The 20,797-nt window shown below is 38.9% G+C and overlaps 1 protein-coding gene across 4 annotated transcripts in view; it reads right to left on the bottom strand.

Annotated features, from left to right (window-relative positions):
- kiaa1549la (KIAA1549-like a) overlaps positions 1-13,570 on the bottom strand; it is a 126,048-nt gene extending 112,478 nt beyond the window's left edge. For 3 of the 4 annotated variants that reach the window (XM_047347800.1, XM_047347809.1, XM_047347817.1), the window contains exon 1: positions 13,098-13,570. In XM_047347800.1, coding sequence (XP_047203756.1) covers positions 13,098-13,284 — 187 coding nt within the window. In that variant the 5' untranslated portion in view covers positions 13,285-13,570. The remainder of the gene's footprint in view (positions 1-13,097) is intronic. The other variant, XM_047347827.1, reaches the window with a different exon arrangement.
- Positions 13,571-20,797: the final 7,227 nt, after the last annotated feature.

Below are 20,797 nucleotides of genomic sequence, written 5' to 3'. Positions count from 1 at the left end.
AACACGATAATCTTTTTTTCCTCAATAACAATAAATGGTACCATAATTCTCCATTCTAGAGGCGTTCCCCTCATCAGCATTGTTGGATCTGATTGAAGCTCTGACTCCACCAGCAGTCTAGATCTTGAGAACCTCCCCCCAGATCTCTTAAACGGCTCTTGCTTCACAGTCCTCTCAAGACCATTTTAACCCCTGTTGCTCGTGCCTCTTTTTTAACCACACTTTTTCTTTCCACTTCCCTTTCCATTAATATGCTTGTATCCAGCACTTTGTGAAGAAATTACCTTTTGTGGTTTACCATCTTAGTTCAGGGTGTTTTTGGCCACCTCTTGAACAGTTGTCAGGTCCTCAGTCTTCCTCACGATTGTGTAGGCAATTGTTTCTGTATAAAAAGTCCTTTGTTTAATGGTCTTATGTAGTATTCTGATATACTTCTTCCATTATGTCCTTTTTAAATTGTTCTATTAGATTTTGAGAGATATCTATCTCTTTTCCTATCAGAAACAACTTTTTTGGTTGAATTAAAAATTATTTAAATCTAAATTTGCCACAGAATAATAAATCACCTCAAATTAAAGGTTGGATATTTCTATATTTTTTCAGTATGAAATTATGCTAGTACAATTATTTGCATAATTTTGGAAATATTTTCATCATGTAAAACACTGTCCTGTGTAACATAACCACCTAAAGAAAAATCAAAAAGTAAAGAAAGGTATTATACAGCAGATTTGTAGATGCACTGCTCTCCCAGGATGGATAAAACCTTAAACAATTATACATTTTCCTCGATTTATATTTTACATAACACAGAGTTATTAGTCAGCACACTCTAATTTACATGCTGCACCTTTACTGGATCACATGACATCTGGACAGAAACATGATGCACTTGCACACCGATGTCTGTAGTTTATGGCAAAAAGCAACAAAACCTGCTCGCCTTTGTGTTTGCAGCCCAGAGTCAATTAAAACAGACACAACGCGATTCATGGCAGTAGACAGAGACAAAGGTGCACGCGTGCAGATGAGCTTTCAGCTGAGGGGCGCTCTCCTGTAAAGACGCTTTGTACATCAAAGTGCTTCTCACTGGAGGCAGTCTGGAAATAATTAACCTTCCTGAAACACACCGGCACAGAGAAAACATGCAACCCCTCACAGCCCCCACAAGATTACAAAAACACAAAGTGTGGCTAATTGGGATTATAGAAGCGATGTATCCAAAATAATTTCCGACATCCCGGGTGATTTGCAGTAGGGGGGCGCCTCCCCTCCATGCATAATGTATTTAATGTTCAGGCTGGATAAATTTTTACAATCTGCTAATGAAAACTCTCTTATACACACATATTCCAGAAATAGATGATAAACTTCAGAGCGCAGCATAGAGTGGAGCTGTCTGTTACTTTGATGAAAGCATTTAACTGTTGAGGATGAGAAGCAGATCCTTATCCTTTATAGGAGGCATTTACCTTGGCTTCTCTGTCAAAATCCCAAACAGAAATGATATAATCAGTCTTATTTGGATAGTGGGGATGTAACTGTGTTTCTGCCTGGCAACAGAGAGAGGAGAGACAGCGCTGCCAGAGGAGATGTTAACCATGACAGTAGGCATCATTACACACACTGACTGCAGCAAACTACAGCCCCTTATTACAAATGGAGTCAAAAACAAACAATACAGCACAAAATATTATGATAATGTATAAATATCTATCAACATAACATGAACAAATGTCTAATTGAGCAAAAGTACTAGAGTCAACAGTCTCCTCTTTAATATTTCCATGGCCTTAAAAGTCAAACATATAATCAGAATATCAACGAGCCTGGTTTAAATCTACACTTCTTGTTGATTTAAAGATCCCCAGCAGAGCATATTCAGAGTGATGCAGAGGACTACAGAGCAGAGTGCAGCCAAGCAGAATGAGCTGCTGCTGCGTCTTTAATGCAGAGAACATGTGCTGGAAGGATGCAGCCGCCCAATCATACACCCTCACTATCCCAGCAGCATGGACCAGATGTGGGAACTTTGTCCGCTTATCAACCCCTGACTGAATCATTCCATTAGCTTAGATCACCTGAACTCCTCAAACACAGGGGAAGAAAAATAAATGAGAGCGGAGAAGCTGCAGTGTGATGGTGATGCAAAGAGGGACAGCTGATGTCTAAATATGAGCAGCTGGCATGAGTTAAAGCTACAATATGACGACTTTCTCCTTGAGACATCAAGGTTGTGCTCCAACTGTTTCAACCTATCTTCATAAAATGTCAACATTTAACAAGGAATGCCTATCCAAACTCCAAGTCATTTCACCTTGTCCTCCATTTAACTCATTCATGGCAAAAGCTTAGGGATGTTGCAATTCCTTCTCCCCAACGAATAGAAACATTTCTTCAACTTTGCTTTTAAACAGGACTGATGTTTTGAGGATTTTCCCACAATGCATCCCAGACCATGAGCACAACTACTGTGCAAGTGAACAAACAAAGTCTATGTGTGTTTTCCTCTGTGTTTTTACTTAATTTGTTCTTTAGAGGTGCTGCAGCAAAATCGCTAAGCTATATCTGAGAAGGGTTACTACTGTCCTACTGGGATCTTAATTGTTTTCAATGATTAAACACATTTTTATATCTGACAAAGATACCCTGACTACTTATACATTTAGGATTTTATTTATTAGTGTTAAAAAACTATTCAAACCAAACTGGTCCTATGGGAAAAATTGCTGCCCTTGTTACATCATGAATTAACTGTGATTAACCACATTTTTACTCAGGCCTTATTACTTGGCTGATCTGAGGAATCAAACAATCCCTGAGAAACAAAGTGTCTGTCAACATAAAGTATGATAAGAGATATAAAAAAACAACACATCATACACTAGTCATTCATGACCAGATGAGAAACAAATTTAGATTTACCCATTTTGAAAAGACTGAAGAATTTAAGAGTCTAGAAAATCACAGTAAAGCCATTGTCCATTAACTTTAATTTAATTTATTAATTTAACTTTATTTGAATTATAGGATTTTTAAGTAATTAATTGTTTTGCGTATTTAACATAATGCTGAAAAAATCATTTTGTTTTGTAATTTTATATTCAGAATATTTCTTTCTTGAATGCCCCTGTTTTTACATTACAACAACATTTCTTAAATTGATGATTTCAATTATATTTCATATGCCATATATCTTAACAACATAAAAGAAAATAGTTGCACAATAATAACTTTATCGAGCTTAAAACCGTTAATTGGCATGCTGGAACTATTGGAATTTAATGGGTTACTCCACCCAGTATGCCAGCTGATATACTGGGTGGAGTAACCCTCCTGAAACGAGATTCCCTGTAAGGCACAGTCTCTTTTCCTCCTTCTGCGTGTAACGCCTAACTCTTTGTTTTACTCATTCAAACTAAAGCAACTTTAAATTGTTCCTGATGCTAAGTAGTTTGCTTAATGTTTGTGTTGCTAATTACTGCAACATCTGTATACATTTTCTTATTCTTACAATTACATCATATTGTTTCAATGGTTTAAACTAATTTTAATGAGTAACTAGCAGAGTCTTCTCCAGCTAGCTCCATTTAGCACAGAGTACAGCATCTGTGCATCTCTGTTGCTGCATACTGCCAGTCAGCTGTCTCAAGAGGGTTGCTACAGTTTCAGTTGGCAAGCTAAAGGCAGCATGTCTTTTAAGCAGCTGATTGCAGGGTGATAGCTGATGCTATCGGAGCAGATAGCCCGACTAATCAACCAGCAAATATCAGCTTGTTATTATTCAATAAAGAGAAAAATTGAGAAAAACATTTAATATTCTGTAATGTAAGCACTAAAAAATTACTTCAAAATTTGTTGGGTATAATAAATTGTAACGATTAACTAATTGTATAGATTGCTTTAATGTTATTAATCTGTGTTAGAGATCAAAACTCAGGACAGCTATCTGGAACATCAGTTTTAGTTGGGGAAAAGAAATAAGAAATATGATATCTAGTTGGTGTTATCATGGACTGCCGTATTTTATTAGTGGATACTGAAACCATTATCACTTGTAACACATATTTAAAAGCCACAGGGTTACCAGAAATCTGTACAGTAGGCTGAGGCTAAGAAATGGGATTGCATCTTAAACTGCATCATGACTGATGCTTAAATTTAGCTTCAGTGCCATATTATTTGCAACCTGTTGATCTCAAGTGGTTGCTACAGCAGTCAGAATATTATCAGCATCCCAGGAAGAACTTTAATACTTTATAGACTTGACATCAGAAAACCATTTTATAAGAACTGCCTGTTCATTGATTCAGTCGTGAATGTGTTGTAGTGCAATGCATAAGGAATGATGTTATCAGTTGCGTTTGACAAGTCAAAATGCTGTAATCAACTCGAGTTTGCTTCACATTTTGGTGCAGGGTCCATGTGACACCCATGCAGAGTCAATGTCAAGACTTGTTATGATTAACATTTAGCCGGCCAAATGATCATTTTCCATTTTTCCCATGTTTCATTCATTTGGTTTAATGGTTTTACAGACTGAATCTTAATAACATTTTCATTAAAAAAATAATTTTTGTAAAGTCTCTGTCAGGTTAAAGGTAATATCAAACACAATTTAAAATCTGGTTACTGGATAAAGAAAGTTAGCATTTTTACAGAGAAAATATTGCGCTATGCTTTAAAAGCCCTAAAAGGAAGACATACAGTAAAATGGAATAAAAAAGGTATTTTTCTCTACAGGTCCTTCTCAAAATATTAGCATATTGTGATAAAGTTCATTATTTTCCATAATGTAATGATGAAAATTTAACATTCATATATTTTTGATTCATTGCACACTAACTGAAATATTTCAGGTCTTTTATTGTCTTAATACGGATGATTTTGGCATACAGCTCATGAAAACCCAAAATTCCTATCTCACAAAATTAGCATATTTCATCCGACCAATAAAAGAAAAGTGTTTTTAATACAAAAAACGTCAATCTTCAAATAATCATGTACAGTTATGCACTCAATACTTGGTCGGGAATCCTTTTGCAGAAATGACTGCTTCAATGCGGCGTGGCATGGAGGTAATCAGCCTGTGGCACTGCTGAGGTCTTATGGAGGCCCAGGATGCTTCGATAGCAGCCTTTAGCTCATCCAGAGTGTTGGGTCTTGAGTCTCTCAAAGTTCTCTTCACAATATCCCACAGATTCTCTATGGGGTTCAGGTCAGGAGAGTTGGCAGGCCAATTGAGCACAGTGATACCATGGTCAGTAAACCATTTACCAGTGGTTTTGGCACTGTGAGCAGGTGCCAGGTCATGCTGAAAAATGAAATCTTCATCTCCATAAAGCTTTTCAGCAGATGGAAGCATGAAGTGCTCCAAAATCTCCTGATAGCTAGCTGCATTGACCCTGCCCTTGATAAAACACAGTGGACCAACACCAGCAGCTCACACGGCACCCCAGACCATCACTGACTGTGGGTACTTGACACTGGACTTCTGGCATTTTGGCATTTCCTTCTCCCCAGTCTTCCTCCAGACTCTGGCACCTTGATTTCCGAATGACATGCAGAATTTGCTTTCATCCAAAAAAAGTACTTTGGACCACTGAGCAACAGTCCAGTGCTGCTTCTCTGTAGCCCAGGTCAGGCGCTTCTGCCGCTGTTTCTGGTTCAAAAGTGGCTTGACCTGGGGAATGCGGCACCTGTAGCCCATTTCCTGCACACGCCTGTGCACGGTGGCTCTGGATGTTTCTACTCCAGACTCAGTCCACTGCTTCCGCAGGTCCCCCAAGGTCTGGAATCGGCCCTTCTCCACAATCTTCCTCAGGGTCCGGTCACCTCTTCTCATTGTGCAGCGTTTTCTGCCACACTTTTTCCTTCCCACAGACTTCCCACTGAGGTGCCTTGATACAGCACTCTGGGAACAGCCTATTCGTTCAGAAATTTCTTTCTGTGTCTTACCCTCTTGCTTGAGGGTGTCAATAGTGGCCTTCTGGACAGCAGTCAGGTCGGCAGTCTTACCCATGATTGGGGTTTTGAGTGATAAACCAGGCTGGGAGTTTTAAAGGCCTCAGGAATCTTTTGCAGGTGTTTAGAGTTAACTCGTTGATTCAGATGATTAGGTTCATAGCTCGTTTAGAGACCCTTTTAATGATATGCTAATTTTGTGAGATAGGAATTTTGGGTTTTCATGAGCTGTATGCCAAAATCATCCGTATTAAGACAATAAAAGACCTGAAATATTTCAGTTAGTGTGCAATGAATCTAAAATATATGAATGTTAAATTTTCATCATGACATTATGTAAAATAATGAACTTTGTCACAATATGCTAATATTTTGAGAAGGAACTGTAGTTGTCAAACAGCATAATGCAAGTCTCATTACTGCTCACATTGTTGCACATAAGCTAGGACTGCTGCCATAATCCTGGACTTAAGCAAGCTTTTAGCTAGCGTGCAACGACACTGTACTTTATTTTCCAGCGTTTGGTCACATATTCTTCATAATACATCTTATGCTTTGACACAAACTAGATTGAGCAGAAGTGAAATGGGGCTCTGCAAATCTTTTGGATTGAATCTCTGAAACATTTTTTACTTGTGTTCCAAAAAGGAGACAGCGGACCGCGTGCCTACATTCACTCGATTTGTCAGGGTTCCTAAACCGAGGAACGGCTCTCAACTGTGAGTGGGCATGTGTGTGTGAGTACCAATCCTTATGAAGCCAAATGAATGGCATCAAAATAGAGCAGGTTGCAGCAAAGTAAGTTCTCTCATCTGTCAACCATCATCGGTGTTCCCAAAACAAATAAAAAAATCACAGCTGACAGACAGTGTCCATGTCCAAACTGAGCTCAGAGCTTTTAGTGCATTTTGAAGCTTCTGAAAAAAAATCTTCTAAGTTTGGCACAAAAACACAGGAACTCACTTCCACAATAGGGCTGCAACTTACGATTATAGAAACTTGATAATTGATTAAACAGTTGATTATTTTTTCGATTAATAATCGTTTAGTAAAAGGTGCTTAATAGGACATTTTTTACAGAATTTGAACTAGGTGAAGCCAAAGCTAGGCCACTTGAGGAGTTCCGGCTAGAGCATATTTACAGACGAAGAACGTTTTTTAAATGCAAAACGTATATATTTTTTGAACAATTGTGTGAGTGTGTATACTCCGGTTAAAGATTATTCAATTAATAAATTAGTTGACGATTGTTTCAATAATCGAATACTTATAATTAGTCCAATTAATTATTTTAGACCTATTTCACCCGTGTGCAATGTTGTAAAAAGAATAAAACATTTGCCCCCTTTCAGATCTATCATTCTGTTTCTGCTTTTTTTGTCATTCTTAATTGTTTTCAATGATTAAACACATTTTAAGACACCCTGAGTAAATACAAGTCATGGTTTTAAAATTAGGATTTTATTTATTAGGGTTAAAGAAAACTAATCAAACCAAACTGATCCTATGTGAAAAATTGCTTCCGTTGATACATCATGAATTAACTGTGATTAATTTACTTGGCAGACCCAACGAATCAAAAAATCCCTTAAAAACAAACTGACAACATAAACTATAAGAGATATAAAAAAAACAACACATCATGCTCTGATCTTAAGTCATTCATGACCACATGAGAAACAAATTAATTCAAATCTACCACTTTTGAAAAGATTAAAGTTATTTCTAAAGAATTTGAGAATCTAGATATTAACACTGAAAGCCATTATTCATTAACTGGAGAAAACATGGAAAAGTGGGGAACCTTCCCAAGACCTACTGGTCTGCCAAAATTACTCCAAGAATGCATCAACAAGTCCTGCAGGAGTCCACAAAACAACCCAGAACAACATCCAAAGTCTTGCAGGCCTCATTTAAGGTGTGTTCACAATTCAAGAAAAAGTATAATGATCCATAGGAGAGTTTAAAAGCAAAAACCACTACTGACCAAAATAAAAAAATAGATCCCCAAGATTTTTAAGACAATATTTTGTAGAAAGAAAATAATATTCTACCAAACATGGTGGTAACATGATCATCTGCTTCAGCCCCTGGATGAGTAACTGATGAAACTGAAAATCTTAAAGGAGAACGTCCAGCCAACGGTTTGTGGCCTTAAGCTCAGGCAATCTTGCGTCAAGTTGCAGGACAATGATCTAAAGCACACCAGCAAGTCCATCCACCGAATGGCTTAAAAAAATAAAACTAAAGGATGGTGTTGGAGTGGCCTAGTCAAAGCCTGGACCTGAGATGCTGTAGCATGAGTGTAAACAGACAGTTCACACTTAATCACCTACCAACCTGGTTGAATTAAAACACATCTGCAGAGAAGGATTGGTCAAAATGTCCCCACAGTGAAGCAATGGAGCCACTGCCAGTTATCACAAAAGCTTGCTTGAAGTTGGTGGCACCAAGGGTGGCACAACCGGTTATTAACTTTAGGAGACGATTACTTTCTCCCAAAGGGGCAGGCTTGACCCCGAATCTCCAAACCACCCTCTTGTCTAAATCTGGTAAAATGCTGACTGCTCATAACTACTTCATACAACCTTACATCAAAAGAGCCAAAATATTCCTTTAACCTTTTTAAAGTTTTGAGCAACCTTGCATTTAGCATATGCCATTGTTGCACGGTGGGTAACAGCCTTAGCCAAGTTCACTGACAAAAGATGGGTGATTATGTAAATGCCAGGCAGCATATTATGCATAAAATATATTTACATTGTAGTCTAATTATATTGAGATAACCAGTCAAAATTAAATTTAACCTCAACAATAAAGAACATAATCTGAAGCTGAACATAATCTGCTCCTGCTCATGCTCCACTTCTTCAACACATAGTTTTACATAATCTTGTATACAGAAAAAAACAACAAAGAAATCCACCTTCTATTGGGAAAACTTTTTTCTCTGCAGCACAATGGACACCAAACCTTTAATCAGATTGTGAGGCTCTCAGAGCTCTGATCTTCAGCCAAATCGTCCCCTACGAGAAACCACAAGAGACTTAGAGGAGCCAAGCTTTGCTGTACCTAATCAGCGCTATCGATCATTTTAATTGATTATCGCAGGATAAATCATCATCGGCATCAGGATTTATCACTGACTCTTAGGCCAGACATTTAGTGCCTCTTAGTACCGCCCTGCTTTTTAGAGTCCCTGTATTGGACAAATCGGTTAAGACCCCAAAACAGTAAAGCGATGCTTCATTTATGTGTTTGTTTTTTTTTATCCTTTTCTGACATCAACAAAATACTACAATAATAAATAAATAAATAAAGTATGAGTCTGTCCAGTCACAATTAATTTATGTCCCCTCTCAGCCCATCTCTCTTTAGAGAGACTGTCCACTATGCTACAGTATTTCTCACAGGTTCATTTGTCTCAGTTTCTCTGCTGGCTGACTTCTCTCTGCAGAGACGAAAAGCTGGAAGGCTCCTTGCATAATCACTGTTGCCAACTCCTCAATAAGGGAAGTGGCTACTGATTGTAAGAGTCGCTAGATGACCTCATCACCTATATTGCATAATTGATGCTGTAGGAGAAAGGAATAACATCATGGAAGAGACAAAACATTTGGAAAACTAACACACTAAATGTTAGGTTAATTGGTCTCTCTAAATTGCCCTTAGGTGTATGAATGAGTGTGTGTGGTTGTTTGTGTGTTGCCCTGCGATGGACTGGCGACCTGTCCAGGGTGAACCCCGCCTCTCGCCCATAGACTGCTGGAGATAGGCACCAGCTCCCTGCGACCCACTATGGAATAAGCGGTAGAAAGTGACTGACTGACTGACTGACTGACACACTAAATGATTCTTGTTTATGACAGAAACTAAAACCATTGGGTTTATATATTTTCTTTTGTGTATTTTGATCATCTCCTTGTTATATGCGTTTCTCTGTGTTTATTATTGTTATTATTTTTTGCCAGAGCCTCGTTCTGCACTTGGGTCCTTTTGCAACCACAATCATGACACCTTCCTCCTTTATCCAGCTTTGGCAAAAGTGACTCGAAAAATACATTTTGGTGAAGTTAGGTTTTTAAATCTGAGTGTGTGCATGACTGTAACCTGATAATAAAACCTATGGGATGAATTACAGAGGTGTGCACAAGGCCCTCTCGTCCAACATCAGTGTCTGACCTCACAGATACGCTTATGGGAAAGTGTTAAAAAATAAACATACAATTAACACACAGAATTTTGTGAAAAGCCTTTCCAGATTAGCCGCTATACCTGCAAAAGGGTGGGTCGACATAATATAAAACCCCATGGATTAAGAATAGGCTGTCACTCAAGTCCATATGTGTTTAAAGGAAGATGTGATATAGTGTACAATAAAATTTATCTTTCTTGTAACCAAGGTAAAAGTGTGGTAGCCTTTTTTCAGCCAGCTGACCACTACTGTACAGCAACAGGTGGGGGAGGAAAATCTCAATTACTCTATGCTCATTCCAACTGGCAAAAACTCCCATCACTAAAATGACTACACTGTAAGAAAGGTATTTTTGGGGTTTAAAAACTGGCCAGCCTACACATATATGGACTTTATATAAAAAAAATGAATTTTCTAATTAAAAGCATTGTATTAAAATTTTGGCAAAGATTCACATACACCAGTGACATAACATCAACAGCATACATGTTTGGCAGCAGGAAGCAGAATACATTAATAAATTCACCAGAGTTCAGCACACACACTGCTTGGTCATCTATCACTGAGTATTAGGCAGCACTTTTCAACTTGGTGCTCAGATGGGGGGTTTTTTTTCAATCCCTGACCGACAAAGGTGGACACATGGTGAGAAATGTATAAGCTGCAGATCCGTTCCCATGGTGACAATACATCTCCACTAATAAGGAACAGAAAACGTGTAAGAGCGCTGCGATTACACTCTGAATCTGGATATAATTACTTCACACTAACACTGATGACCACATAGGAATGCTGAAATATTAGCCTGGTTTTATCATTTAAAAAAGGAAAGAATAGCCAATTAGCTCCACTCCCTCATTACTGTTTGGATGTTTATAACAGAGTCATAGATGCACACTATTGGAAGATGCACTGTTTTATTTCAGTTACAGCTACCGACCGTGGATGTATAACCAACATAGAAGACACCTATACACATACTGTACGTAGCTGCAGACGCTCATAAGTGACACACACAAGCCGAAAACCGGCCTCCCAAACATCTTATCCTGACTAAAAACATAGAAAACAAAAACATGTAACTGCAAATGTTTATGACTACAAAAAGAAAGAAGAACACCTGAATGGTTAGTAAGCAGGTGAAAGAAAGAAAGTCGAGTCGTCTTGTTGGATTTATGGAAACGCTTGCCTATAAGTGGCACAGTGGAGGACAAAATGTTTTTGAGTGTGAGTGGGTGATTTCCTTCTGCTTCACGAGCCGAGCAAAAAAGCAGGTTATTTTCCAAATAGTTTGATAATCTTCTTCATTTGCATGCATCTGTATATTATAGTCAAATTTACATTCAAGACAGAAATGTAAATCTAGAGAGCCAAAATATTTCAATTAAATGTCTGAATACTGATTGGAATATATATATACTATGGTAAAAAGCCAATCTCCATTATATGGTTTGACATATCAGCACATAATACTCTAAGGATTCAAGAAGTAAAGTGGCAGCCAGGTGCTGCAAATGAATGCATTTCATTAATGGATCATCATCCTGCATCAATGCTGATTTGCTGATCTAGAGCACACAGGTGTGTGCTCACATTGCCAATAAGGAAAGACATCAGCAATACCTGAGAGAAATAACAATTGCTGCCCATCAAGCTACACTAGTTCTATTTCCAAACAATCTCAGGTCCATTATTCTGCAGAGAGAAAGGTTATTTGAACACAGGTGCCCATCTTACCCGGGTTGAATATTCTAGCAAATTCACACTAATGTCAGACTCTGCAATTCTCACAGAACCCAAAAAGTAAACAACCCAGTAGATTCAACTCAGACTCTACAGGCCTCAGTAAGCAAGAAAAACAGTACAGCTAATGAGGATGGATTAATTAGAAAAAGTCAGGAACAGTATGGCTTGTTTTTGGAACGGCTACCAGGAAAAATCTGTTTCTCTTTAAAAAGCATAAATAAATACAAGAGTATGTGGTGGCACAACAAATTATCTTCTGAATGAACCACATTGTCCTTTGGCCACATGAGACCAAATTAGAGATGCTTGGCCATGAAGTATGGCTTTGGAAGAAACTAAAACAAAACACCTTGTAGCAGCTTTCAAGCACAGTGGTGGAAGGATGATGGTCTGGGCTTGTTTCACAGCTACATTACAAGGCCATCTTGCAGTTTTTCTCTCAATAATGAATTCTTCTGTTTTACCAAAGTATAGTTGAGTCAGACGTGAGGCTATCTGAACATTTGTCTTTACAAAAGGTTTTTTTCTTTAACCTAACCTTGTTTCTGATCTTGTGCATTATGTGTTTAAATGTTTTGCATATTTAGGGTATGTGAAATGCATGGTATATATTGTTTAAAAACCAGGGTGTTAATGTCTAAAACACATTAGAGGCATTTGCGCTCAACGTCTTCTACTAAATGTTCCTCTTAAAGATGGCTCGGTTGAGGTTATTTTAGGGTTTTTATCGTATCCGCAATAATTTATTAGATGGCTCAAATCTGAAATTAGTTTGTTGTTTTTTCTTATTAAAAATGTTTAAAGTTTTGCTCCAAATGCGAAGATCTGGACAGTGTGAGTGGAGGTATGCGGTTCACAGCGCGCTGTTTCGGAGACCTTGGTGAGGGCCGCTATGGGTTAACAAACACTGGACCTTATAAATCATAAGGAATACATTTTCACAGGGCAAATAAAACATAGATTTTGAGGATCAATTAAACAGCTAAATGCATCCGAATAAAGTTGTCCAACAATACGCTCCAAAAAACAGAGACAGAATAAATGTTCTGATCTGTATAAATAAACAATTAAGCCAGGACTGAGCGGAAATCTGATGCAACTCAGTCAGTTTATGGTATGATGGTGGTTTATTTATATCCGAAGGAAGAAATAATCAGTCTTGGATCAAGTAAAGGTAGAATCAGGGTTTTACCTTCAGCGGCCAAAGTGCTCTGCATCATCAGAACCAGGAGCGCTCCGATGATGATCCCAATCGGAGTCCTGGACCTCCTCGGCGTACAGACGGCCACCATCCCCGTTTCCCGTACCCATACCGTCTGTTTCACTGCCATTGTATCACCGCGGGCACCTCTGCGACGGAGCGCATGTTTGGGAGCCATTGATCAACCAATTAATCCCAAATGGAAATCATCTAACGGCGTTGGTGTGGTAAAAGGCATTCAATCAAGCTGCCCCCGGTTCGGACAAGCGAGGCTCCGCTCTCCATGAGCCCTCCTGAGACTGGAAAGGTCGACCAGGAGGACGGACTGGTTTAAATTTTCTCTCCTTGTTCGCGTCTCAGACCGCGGCGGTCTGTGCGTGAAAGCGCAGCTGAGGTCTGAAGTCCCTACTGCGACCGCAAGGCGCTCTTCATCTCTGCTGCTGGATGCGTCGAGGCGCAGCTGCAAGGCCGGAAACATGCAGCTGATTATTTCAGAATAAAACCGAGGAAGGTATTCCAGCAGTGTTTCAGTCCAGACTCTTCTGCAACGGGTGGCCACCACATCAAGCAAAAAACCAGCAGACCTTTGGGAGTTTAATTATATTGCTTCTAAATGTAGGGACTCAAATTCAAAAGAGGCACAATAAGAATATATATATATGTATACATATATACGTATACATCTATATATACAGGGGTTGGACAATGAAACTGAAACACCTGGTTTTATACCACAATAATTTATTAGTATGGTGTAGGGCCTCCTTTTGCGGCCAATACAGCATCAATTCGTCTTGGGAATGACATATACAAGTCCTGCACAGTGGTCAGAGGGATTTTAAGCCATTCTTCTTGCAGGATAGTGGCCAGGTCACTACGTGATACTGGTGGAGGAAAACGTTTCCTGACTCGCTCCTCCAAAACACCCCAAAGTGGCTCAATAATATTTAGATCTGGTGACTGTGCAGGCCATGGGAGATGTTCAACTTCACTTTCATGTTCATCAAACCAATCTTTCACCAGTCTTGCTGTGTGTATTGGTGCATTGTCATCCTGATACATGGCACCGCCTTCAGGATACAATGTTTGAACCATTGGATGCACATGGTCCTCAAGAATGGTTCGGTAGTCTTTGGCAGTGACGCGCCCATCTAGCACAAGTATTGGGCCAAGGGAATGCCATGATATGGCAGCCCAAACCATCACTGATCCACCTCATGCTTCACTCTGGGCATGCAACAGTCTGGGTGGTACGCTTCTTTGGGGCTTCTCCACACCGTAACTCTTCCGGATGTGAGGAAAACAGTAAAGGTGGACTCATCAGAGAACAATACATGTTTCACATTGTCCACAGCCCAAGATTTGCGCTCCTTGCACCATTGAAACTGACGTTTGGCATTGGCATGAGTGACCAAAGGTTTGGCTATAGCAGCCCGGCCGTGTATATTGACCCTGTGGAGCTCCCGACAGACAGTTCTGGTGGAAACAGGAGAGTTGAGGCGCACATTTAATTCTGCCGTGATTTGGGCCGCCGTGGTTTTATGTTTTTTGGATAGAATCCGGGTTAGCACCCGAACATCCCTTTCAGACAGCTTCCTCTTGCGTCCACAGTTAATCCTGTTGGATGTGTTTTGTCCTTCTTGGTGGTATGCTGACATTACCCTGGATACCGTGGCTCTTGATACATCACAAAGACTTGCTGTCTTGGTCACAGATGCGCCAGCAAGACGTGCACCAACAATTTGTCCTCTTTTGAACTCTGGTATGTCACCCATAATGTTGTGTACATTTCAATATTTTGAACAAAACGGTGCTCTTACCCTGCTAATTGAACCTTCACACTCTGCTCTTACTGGTGCAATGTGCAATCAATGAAGACTGGCTACCAGGCTGGTCCAATTTAGTCATGAAACCTCCCACACTAAAATGACAGGTGTTTCAGTTTCATTGTCCAACATGTGTGTGTATATATATATATATACAGGTCCTTCTCAAAATATTAGCATATTGTGATAAAGTTAATTATTTTCCATAATGTCATGATGAAAATTTAACATTCATATATTTTAGATTCATTGCACACCAACTGAAATATTTCAGGTCTTTTATTGTCTTAATACGGATGATTTTGGCATACAGCTCATGAAAACCCAAAATTCCTATCTCACAAAATTAGCATATCATTAAAAGGGTCTCTAAACGAGCTATGAACCTAATCATCTGAATCAACAAGTTAACTCTAAACACCTGCAAAAGATTCCTGAGGCCTTTAAAACTCCCAGCCTGGTTCATCACTCAAAACCCCAATCATGGGTAAGACTGCCGACCTGACTGCTGTCCAGAAGGCCACTATTGACACCCTCAAGCAAGAGGGTAAGACACAGAAAGAAATTTCTGAACAAATAGGCTGTTCCCAGAGTGCTGTATCAAGGCACCTCAGTGGGAAGTCTGTGGGAAGGAAAAAGTGTGGCAGAAAACGCTGCACAACGAGAAGAGGTGACCGGACCCTGAGGAAGATTGTGGAGAAGGGCCGATTCCAGACCTTGGGGGACCTGCGGAAGCAGTGGACTGAGTCTGGAGTAGAAACATCCAGAGCCACCGTGCACAGGCGTGTGCAGGAAATGGGCTACAGGTGCCGCATTCCCCAGACCTGGGCTACAGAGAAGCAGCACTGGACTGTTGCTCAGTGGTCCAAAGTACTTTTTTAAGATGAAAGCAAATTCTGCATGTCATTCGGAAATCAAGGTGCCAGAGTCTGGAGGAAGACTGGGGAGAAGGAAATGCCAAAATGCCAGAAGTCCAGTGTCAAGTACCCACAGTCAGTGATGGTCTGGGGTGCCGTGTCAGCTGCTGGTGTTGGTCCACTGTGTTTTATCAAGGGCAGGGTCAATGCAGCTAGCTATCAGGAGATTTTGGAGCACTTCATGCTTCCATCTGCTGAAAAGATTTATGGAGATGAAGATTTCATTTTTTAGCATGACCTGGCATAGTGTCAAAACCACTGGTAAATGGTTTACTGACCATGGTATCACTGTGCTCAATTGGCCTGCCAACTCTCCTGACCTGAACCACATAGAGAATCTGTGGGATATTGTGAAGAGAACGATGAGAGACTCAAGACCCAACACTCTGGATGAGCTAAAGGCCGCTATCGAAGCATCCTGGGCCTCCATAAGACCTCAGCAGTGCCACAGGCTGATTGCCTCCATGCCACGCCGCATTGAAGCAGTCATTTCTGCAAAAGGATTCCCGACCAAGTATTGAGTGCATAACTGTACATGATTATTTGAAGGTTGACGTTTTTTGTATTAAAAACACTTTTCTTTTATTGGTCGGAAGAAATATGCTAATTTTGTGAGATAGGAATTTTGGGTTTTCATGAGCTGTATGCCAAAATCATCCGTATTAAGACAATAAAAGACCTGAAATATTTCAGTTAGTGTGCAATAAATCTAAAATATATGAATGTTAAATTTTCATCATTACATTATGGACAATAATTAACTTTATCATAATATGCTAATATTTTGAGAAGGACCTGTATATATATATATATATACATATACACAGATATATATATATATATATATACGTGACCAAGCCAAATATAAAAACATTTAAAATATTCTTTAATTAATTTAGCATTCACTCTCTCCTGTATTGCATTACTATTCATAAGAACTATATGCACGCAGGACAGTTTGGCCAGGATGTGGCAGTGGGTAGCACCAGAGAAGCTTGTGTTTAGATGTTAAGGCATCAGAGACAGACAGAAGTACGGGTCCAGATGTACTTTGACCCATAACAGACAGAGGCAGACCCATGTAAAGTTAAGAAAAATTATACATGGTTCTTGTTTTTTTTTTTTTTACAAATCTATATCTGAATGTCGGGATATATATTTGTATTCAACCCCACTGAGTCAGCTCTGTTGAGACAGCGCCATTGACGCAAAGACAGGATGCAGATTTTTATTAAAAGTCACCCAAATTGATAGATTTAGCAATCAGAATGACAGTTAATGTACATTTAATTCTTGGTTGTTTTTTATTGCAGTTTGTCCTCTCAATATGTTTAATATTTTCTTCATAATCTACTTTACTATTGAGGTGATTTTGGGGAAAAAGATAACATTGTATCATGCAACATGTCGCTAAATAGATTTAAATACGCAAAATAACCACAATAAGACATAGAAATTAAACATATAACATGTAGATATGCAAAAACATTCCAGGGTTTAAAATAAATAAATAAATTAAACTTTATTGATCTCACAACAGCAAGTCTGCATTTAACCTATCCCTTAGGGAGCAGTAGGCTGCCATTGTGTGGCACTTGGGGAGCATTCAGGGGCTAAGGATCTTGCTCAGGGAACCAGAGTGTCAGGCTGTGGGATTTGAACCAGGGTACTTGTGGCTCCAGGACACAAATGCCCTTTAACCATTGTTTTAAAAAAAATTTTTTACATTAATTTTAAAATTTAAATTCATTCCAGTCCAACATTTCAGAATCAGTTCTGGTTACACTATTCCATTAAGTGACCTCTAAACGGAAGGAAAAAAACTGAATTTAGATATTAAAATGTATAAATATAAATATTATCAAAAAACATGCAAATGTAAACAAATTATCTCCACGGTTTACAGCAGAAAACATTTCAGAGCAGCTAGTAGCTGAAAAGAGCCAATTAATTGCCGTTTATAGTAATCATTATATTCGCTTTAGAATTTAAAACCAGAGTAAGTTTCGGTTAAATTTGAAAGGTAATTTCCGGTTGGAAGGTAAGTTGTGGGTATCTTAACGCAGCTTTAAAACAGTCTTCCTGTTTGGTGTAATTACCAATCAGTTCGCAGAATTATCTGCAGTTCTAAAAACTAATATCAATTAATCAATTAAACACTATTGGTGTGTGTCTTGTTCATTATTTGAGGTTGCTGCATCAGAAGATCGGCAGCGTCGCTGTTGTCTTTTCAGATACCAGTTGGCGCCCCCTGGTGTCAGCCGGTGGCAAAGCAGAAGCCAGCCGCTAAAATCCCGCCAGACCGAAATTAAGGCATGCAAAGCAGATAGATATTCACTCAATAGATGTTCCTGAACTTGTTTCTCCACATGAAGGTCACTTCTTATACTTTTTCTTGTCGTATGTCCTTTTTTTGTGTTTACTTTCAGAAAAAATTCAAAGTCATCATAACTAACAGATGTACCGATACCTGTAAACAGACCGATATCAATTACTTTCAGTGGCGTGCACCGACATTTTGGGGGGCAGGTGCTGGAAAAAAGGGCACCTTGTGCGGCACATGGAGCTGTCGGTTGCCTTTGTAGTGTGAGATTTATTACAGGCACAACATGAACATAATTTATATGTATTACTAAGCACCCCAAAACAAACTGTCCTGTGGGTTGAAGGGAAATGACCACCCAGGAAAAAAAAAACTCAAAACAAGAATGCATTTGACAAAATTCTTAAGATTAATAAGGCAATACAATTATCATAGACTGGTTTAAAGTTAGATTACTGATTCACAACCTGAACTTCCTGAGTCAAATTTGAAACTTATGTTATCCTTCCTTTTTTTTCCTTTTACACACTGAGCACGTGTTTGTCTTGACTATATCAATCTGTACTTTTATCACAAAATGTCTTCTGCACCAAATAACCTTATGTTGCAGCAAAGCAGGTTACACTGCCAAATTTACCAGGTGGGTCACACTAAATGAGTTATCTTCAGTAACCAGTGACCATTCTACAGTGTAAATCAACTATACTCAGAAAATGAGTTATAAAATCTTTATAGTCAAAATGAAACCAACATCAGAGAATATGATCTTAAGAGGAATCGTCTATACTTCTGCATGTAGCCACTGTGATATATGACAGAAATTATTCTTAGAGAATAAAAATGAGAACTGAGTCCTGAGAACTGATGTCTGCTATTTAGAAAATAAAATATTCTGATCACATCATCATTTTTACACACACAGAAGTAGAAAATACAACTTAGCCTACATGCCCCACATTTACTGAACTTTATTAAAGGTATTTTAGTAGTGTATGAATTGTAATGTTAACCAGCTCATTTGGCCGTATTTGCAATACAAAAAAAACATGAGTCAAACAGAAGTCATCATGGACCATTATAGCAAATGTAATACTGACATCTATGAGATAGATTAGAATTTATTTTTTTCTTCTAATTTAATCTAAGAGTTAAATCGTAGACATTCTCCTGGCGCCTCGTGGCGGCCATAGAAGACATAGCGGGTAAAGGTAGGCCATTGATTGGCCTGTTCTGTTTAGATAAAATGGTGGCAGGTGAAGTTTTAACTTTTTCATCTGAAGTTTAGGAAGTAAGTATATTCGTTTTGTTTGTTTCCTGGATGGTTAGCCGGCCTGTCGGCAGAAATTTTACTTTGGGCCCCACACTATACACAGTAAAAAAAAAAAAAAGATTTCAGGAGGGCATTTTTTTCTCCAAAGGATAAAAGGGCAGGTGCTCTAGCACCACCTAGCGTCTATCTGTGCACATCCCTGATTACTTTACTGGTTTATTTATCACAATAAATTAAAAAACGTTGGTTACGTATTGTAACCCCAGATTCTATGAGTGTAGGCGCAGCCCTTTAAGGCTATCGCTTTGAAATAGAAGCGCACAACACCCTGTCTGTCTTCTCATGAACTTGGTGCTCCTAAAATGAAATATGCAAGCTCCATAAATAAAAGTCCCTGCCAGGATTTTAAACCTGAGTTTATACTCTGGTGTTCCTCTAAAAAAACACTACAAATCCCACTATTTTGGTTTTTAAATGTCAATGCTAAAAAGAAAAACAAGCTCAAACTACATTTTTACTGTTAAATAAAAGATAGCACTTGTGTATTGATTATGAGTCGTTTCCTCCATGGAGCTACTGCTGCCAGTGCCTTTGTTTAGTTTCCCATAGAAAGTACTACTGGCTCTGTCTTTGGCCATCTTTGTCCTGGACAGAGCCATTGTTGAAACAACTGCTTCCACAAACTATGCGTGCTCATATTTTCTTTCCCATAAAAACGTACTTCTGGCTCAGTGCTCGTTTTTTTCTGAATAAAGTGATGGAGTTGTAGCTGCAATTAAAGTGTTGTTTTCCTTCCTGAACAAAGGTTAAGGTTCAGTTGTTCTGTTTTAGTTTTTTAGAACAGTCATTTATTAAGCTATTGCTCCAATTAACTTTGTGTCTTATTTTTCTTCTCTATAGAAAGTGCTCCTGACTCAATGCTTCAGTGTTTGGCTTTTTCCTGGACCGAAGCACTGACAGATCAGATTCTGAATAATATGCAGATTCCTATGTTTTCTATGTCCCTTATAATACTCCCTGCTCAGTGCTTCTGTATTTCTTTCCCAGACGGTGACTGACAGAGCTATTACATTTCAGCAGCTTTTCTTAATGTGGAACAGCCATCTCAAAATCCAGTCCTCAACAGATAAAGTCCAGCAACCTTTAGAGATGTTTCTTCTTTTACAGACCTAAATCTAACAATGGCATCCTGAGGAGGTAAATCACCCATTTAATTCAGGAGGCTTGAACCAGGGACAGTAGTTCTGTCAGTAGCCATGACAGAACCACTATAATAGCTATTAATTGGTGCAGTCTATTGGTGCACCCATTGATTGGTTGGACCAAATTTCCTTAGTTTTGGTAGATCGTTGATC

Source organism: Girardinichthys multiradiatus, chromosome 2 (assembly GCF_021462225.1).
Source record: "Girardinichthys multiradiatus isolate DD_20200921_A chromosome 2, DD_fGirMul_XY1, whole genome shotgun sequence".
NCBI lineage: Eukaryota > Metazoa > Chordata > Actinopteri > Cyprinodontiformes > Goodeidae > Girardinichthys > Girardinichthys multiradiatus.
Note: the sequence above shows the minus strand (reverse complement) of the source record. Positions and strands in the feature narration are given on the sequence as shown.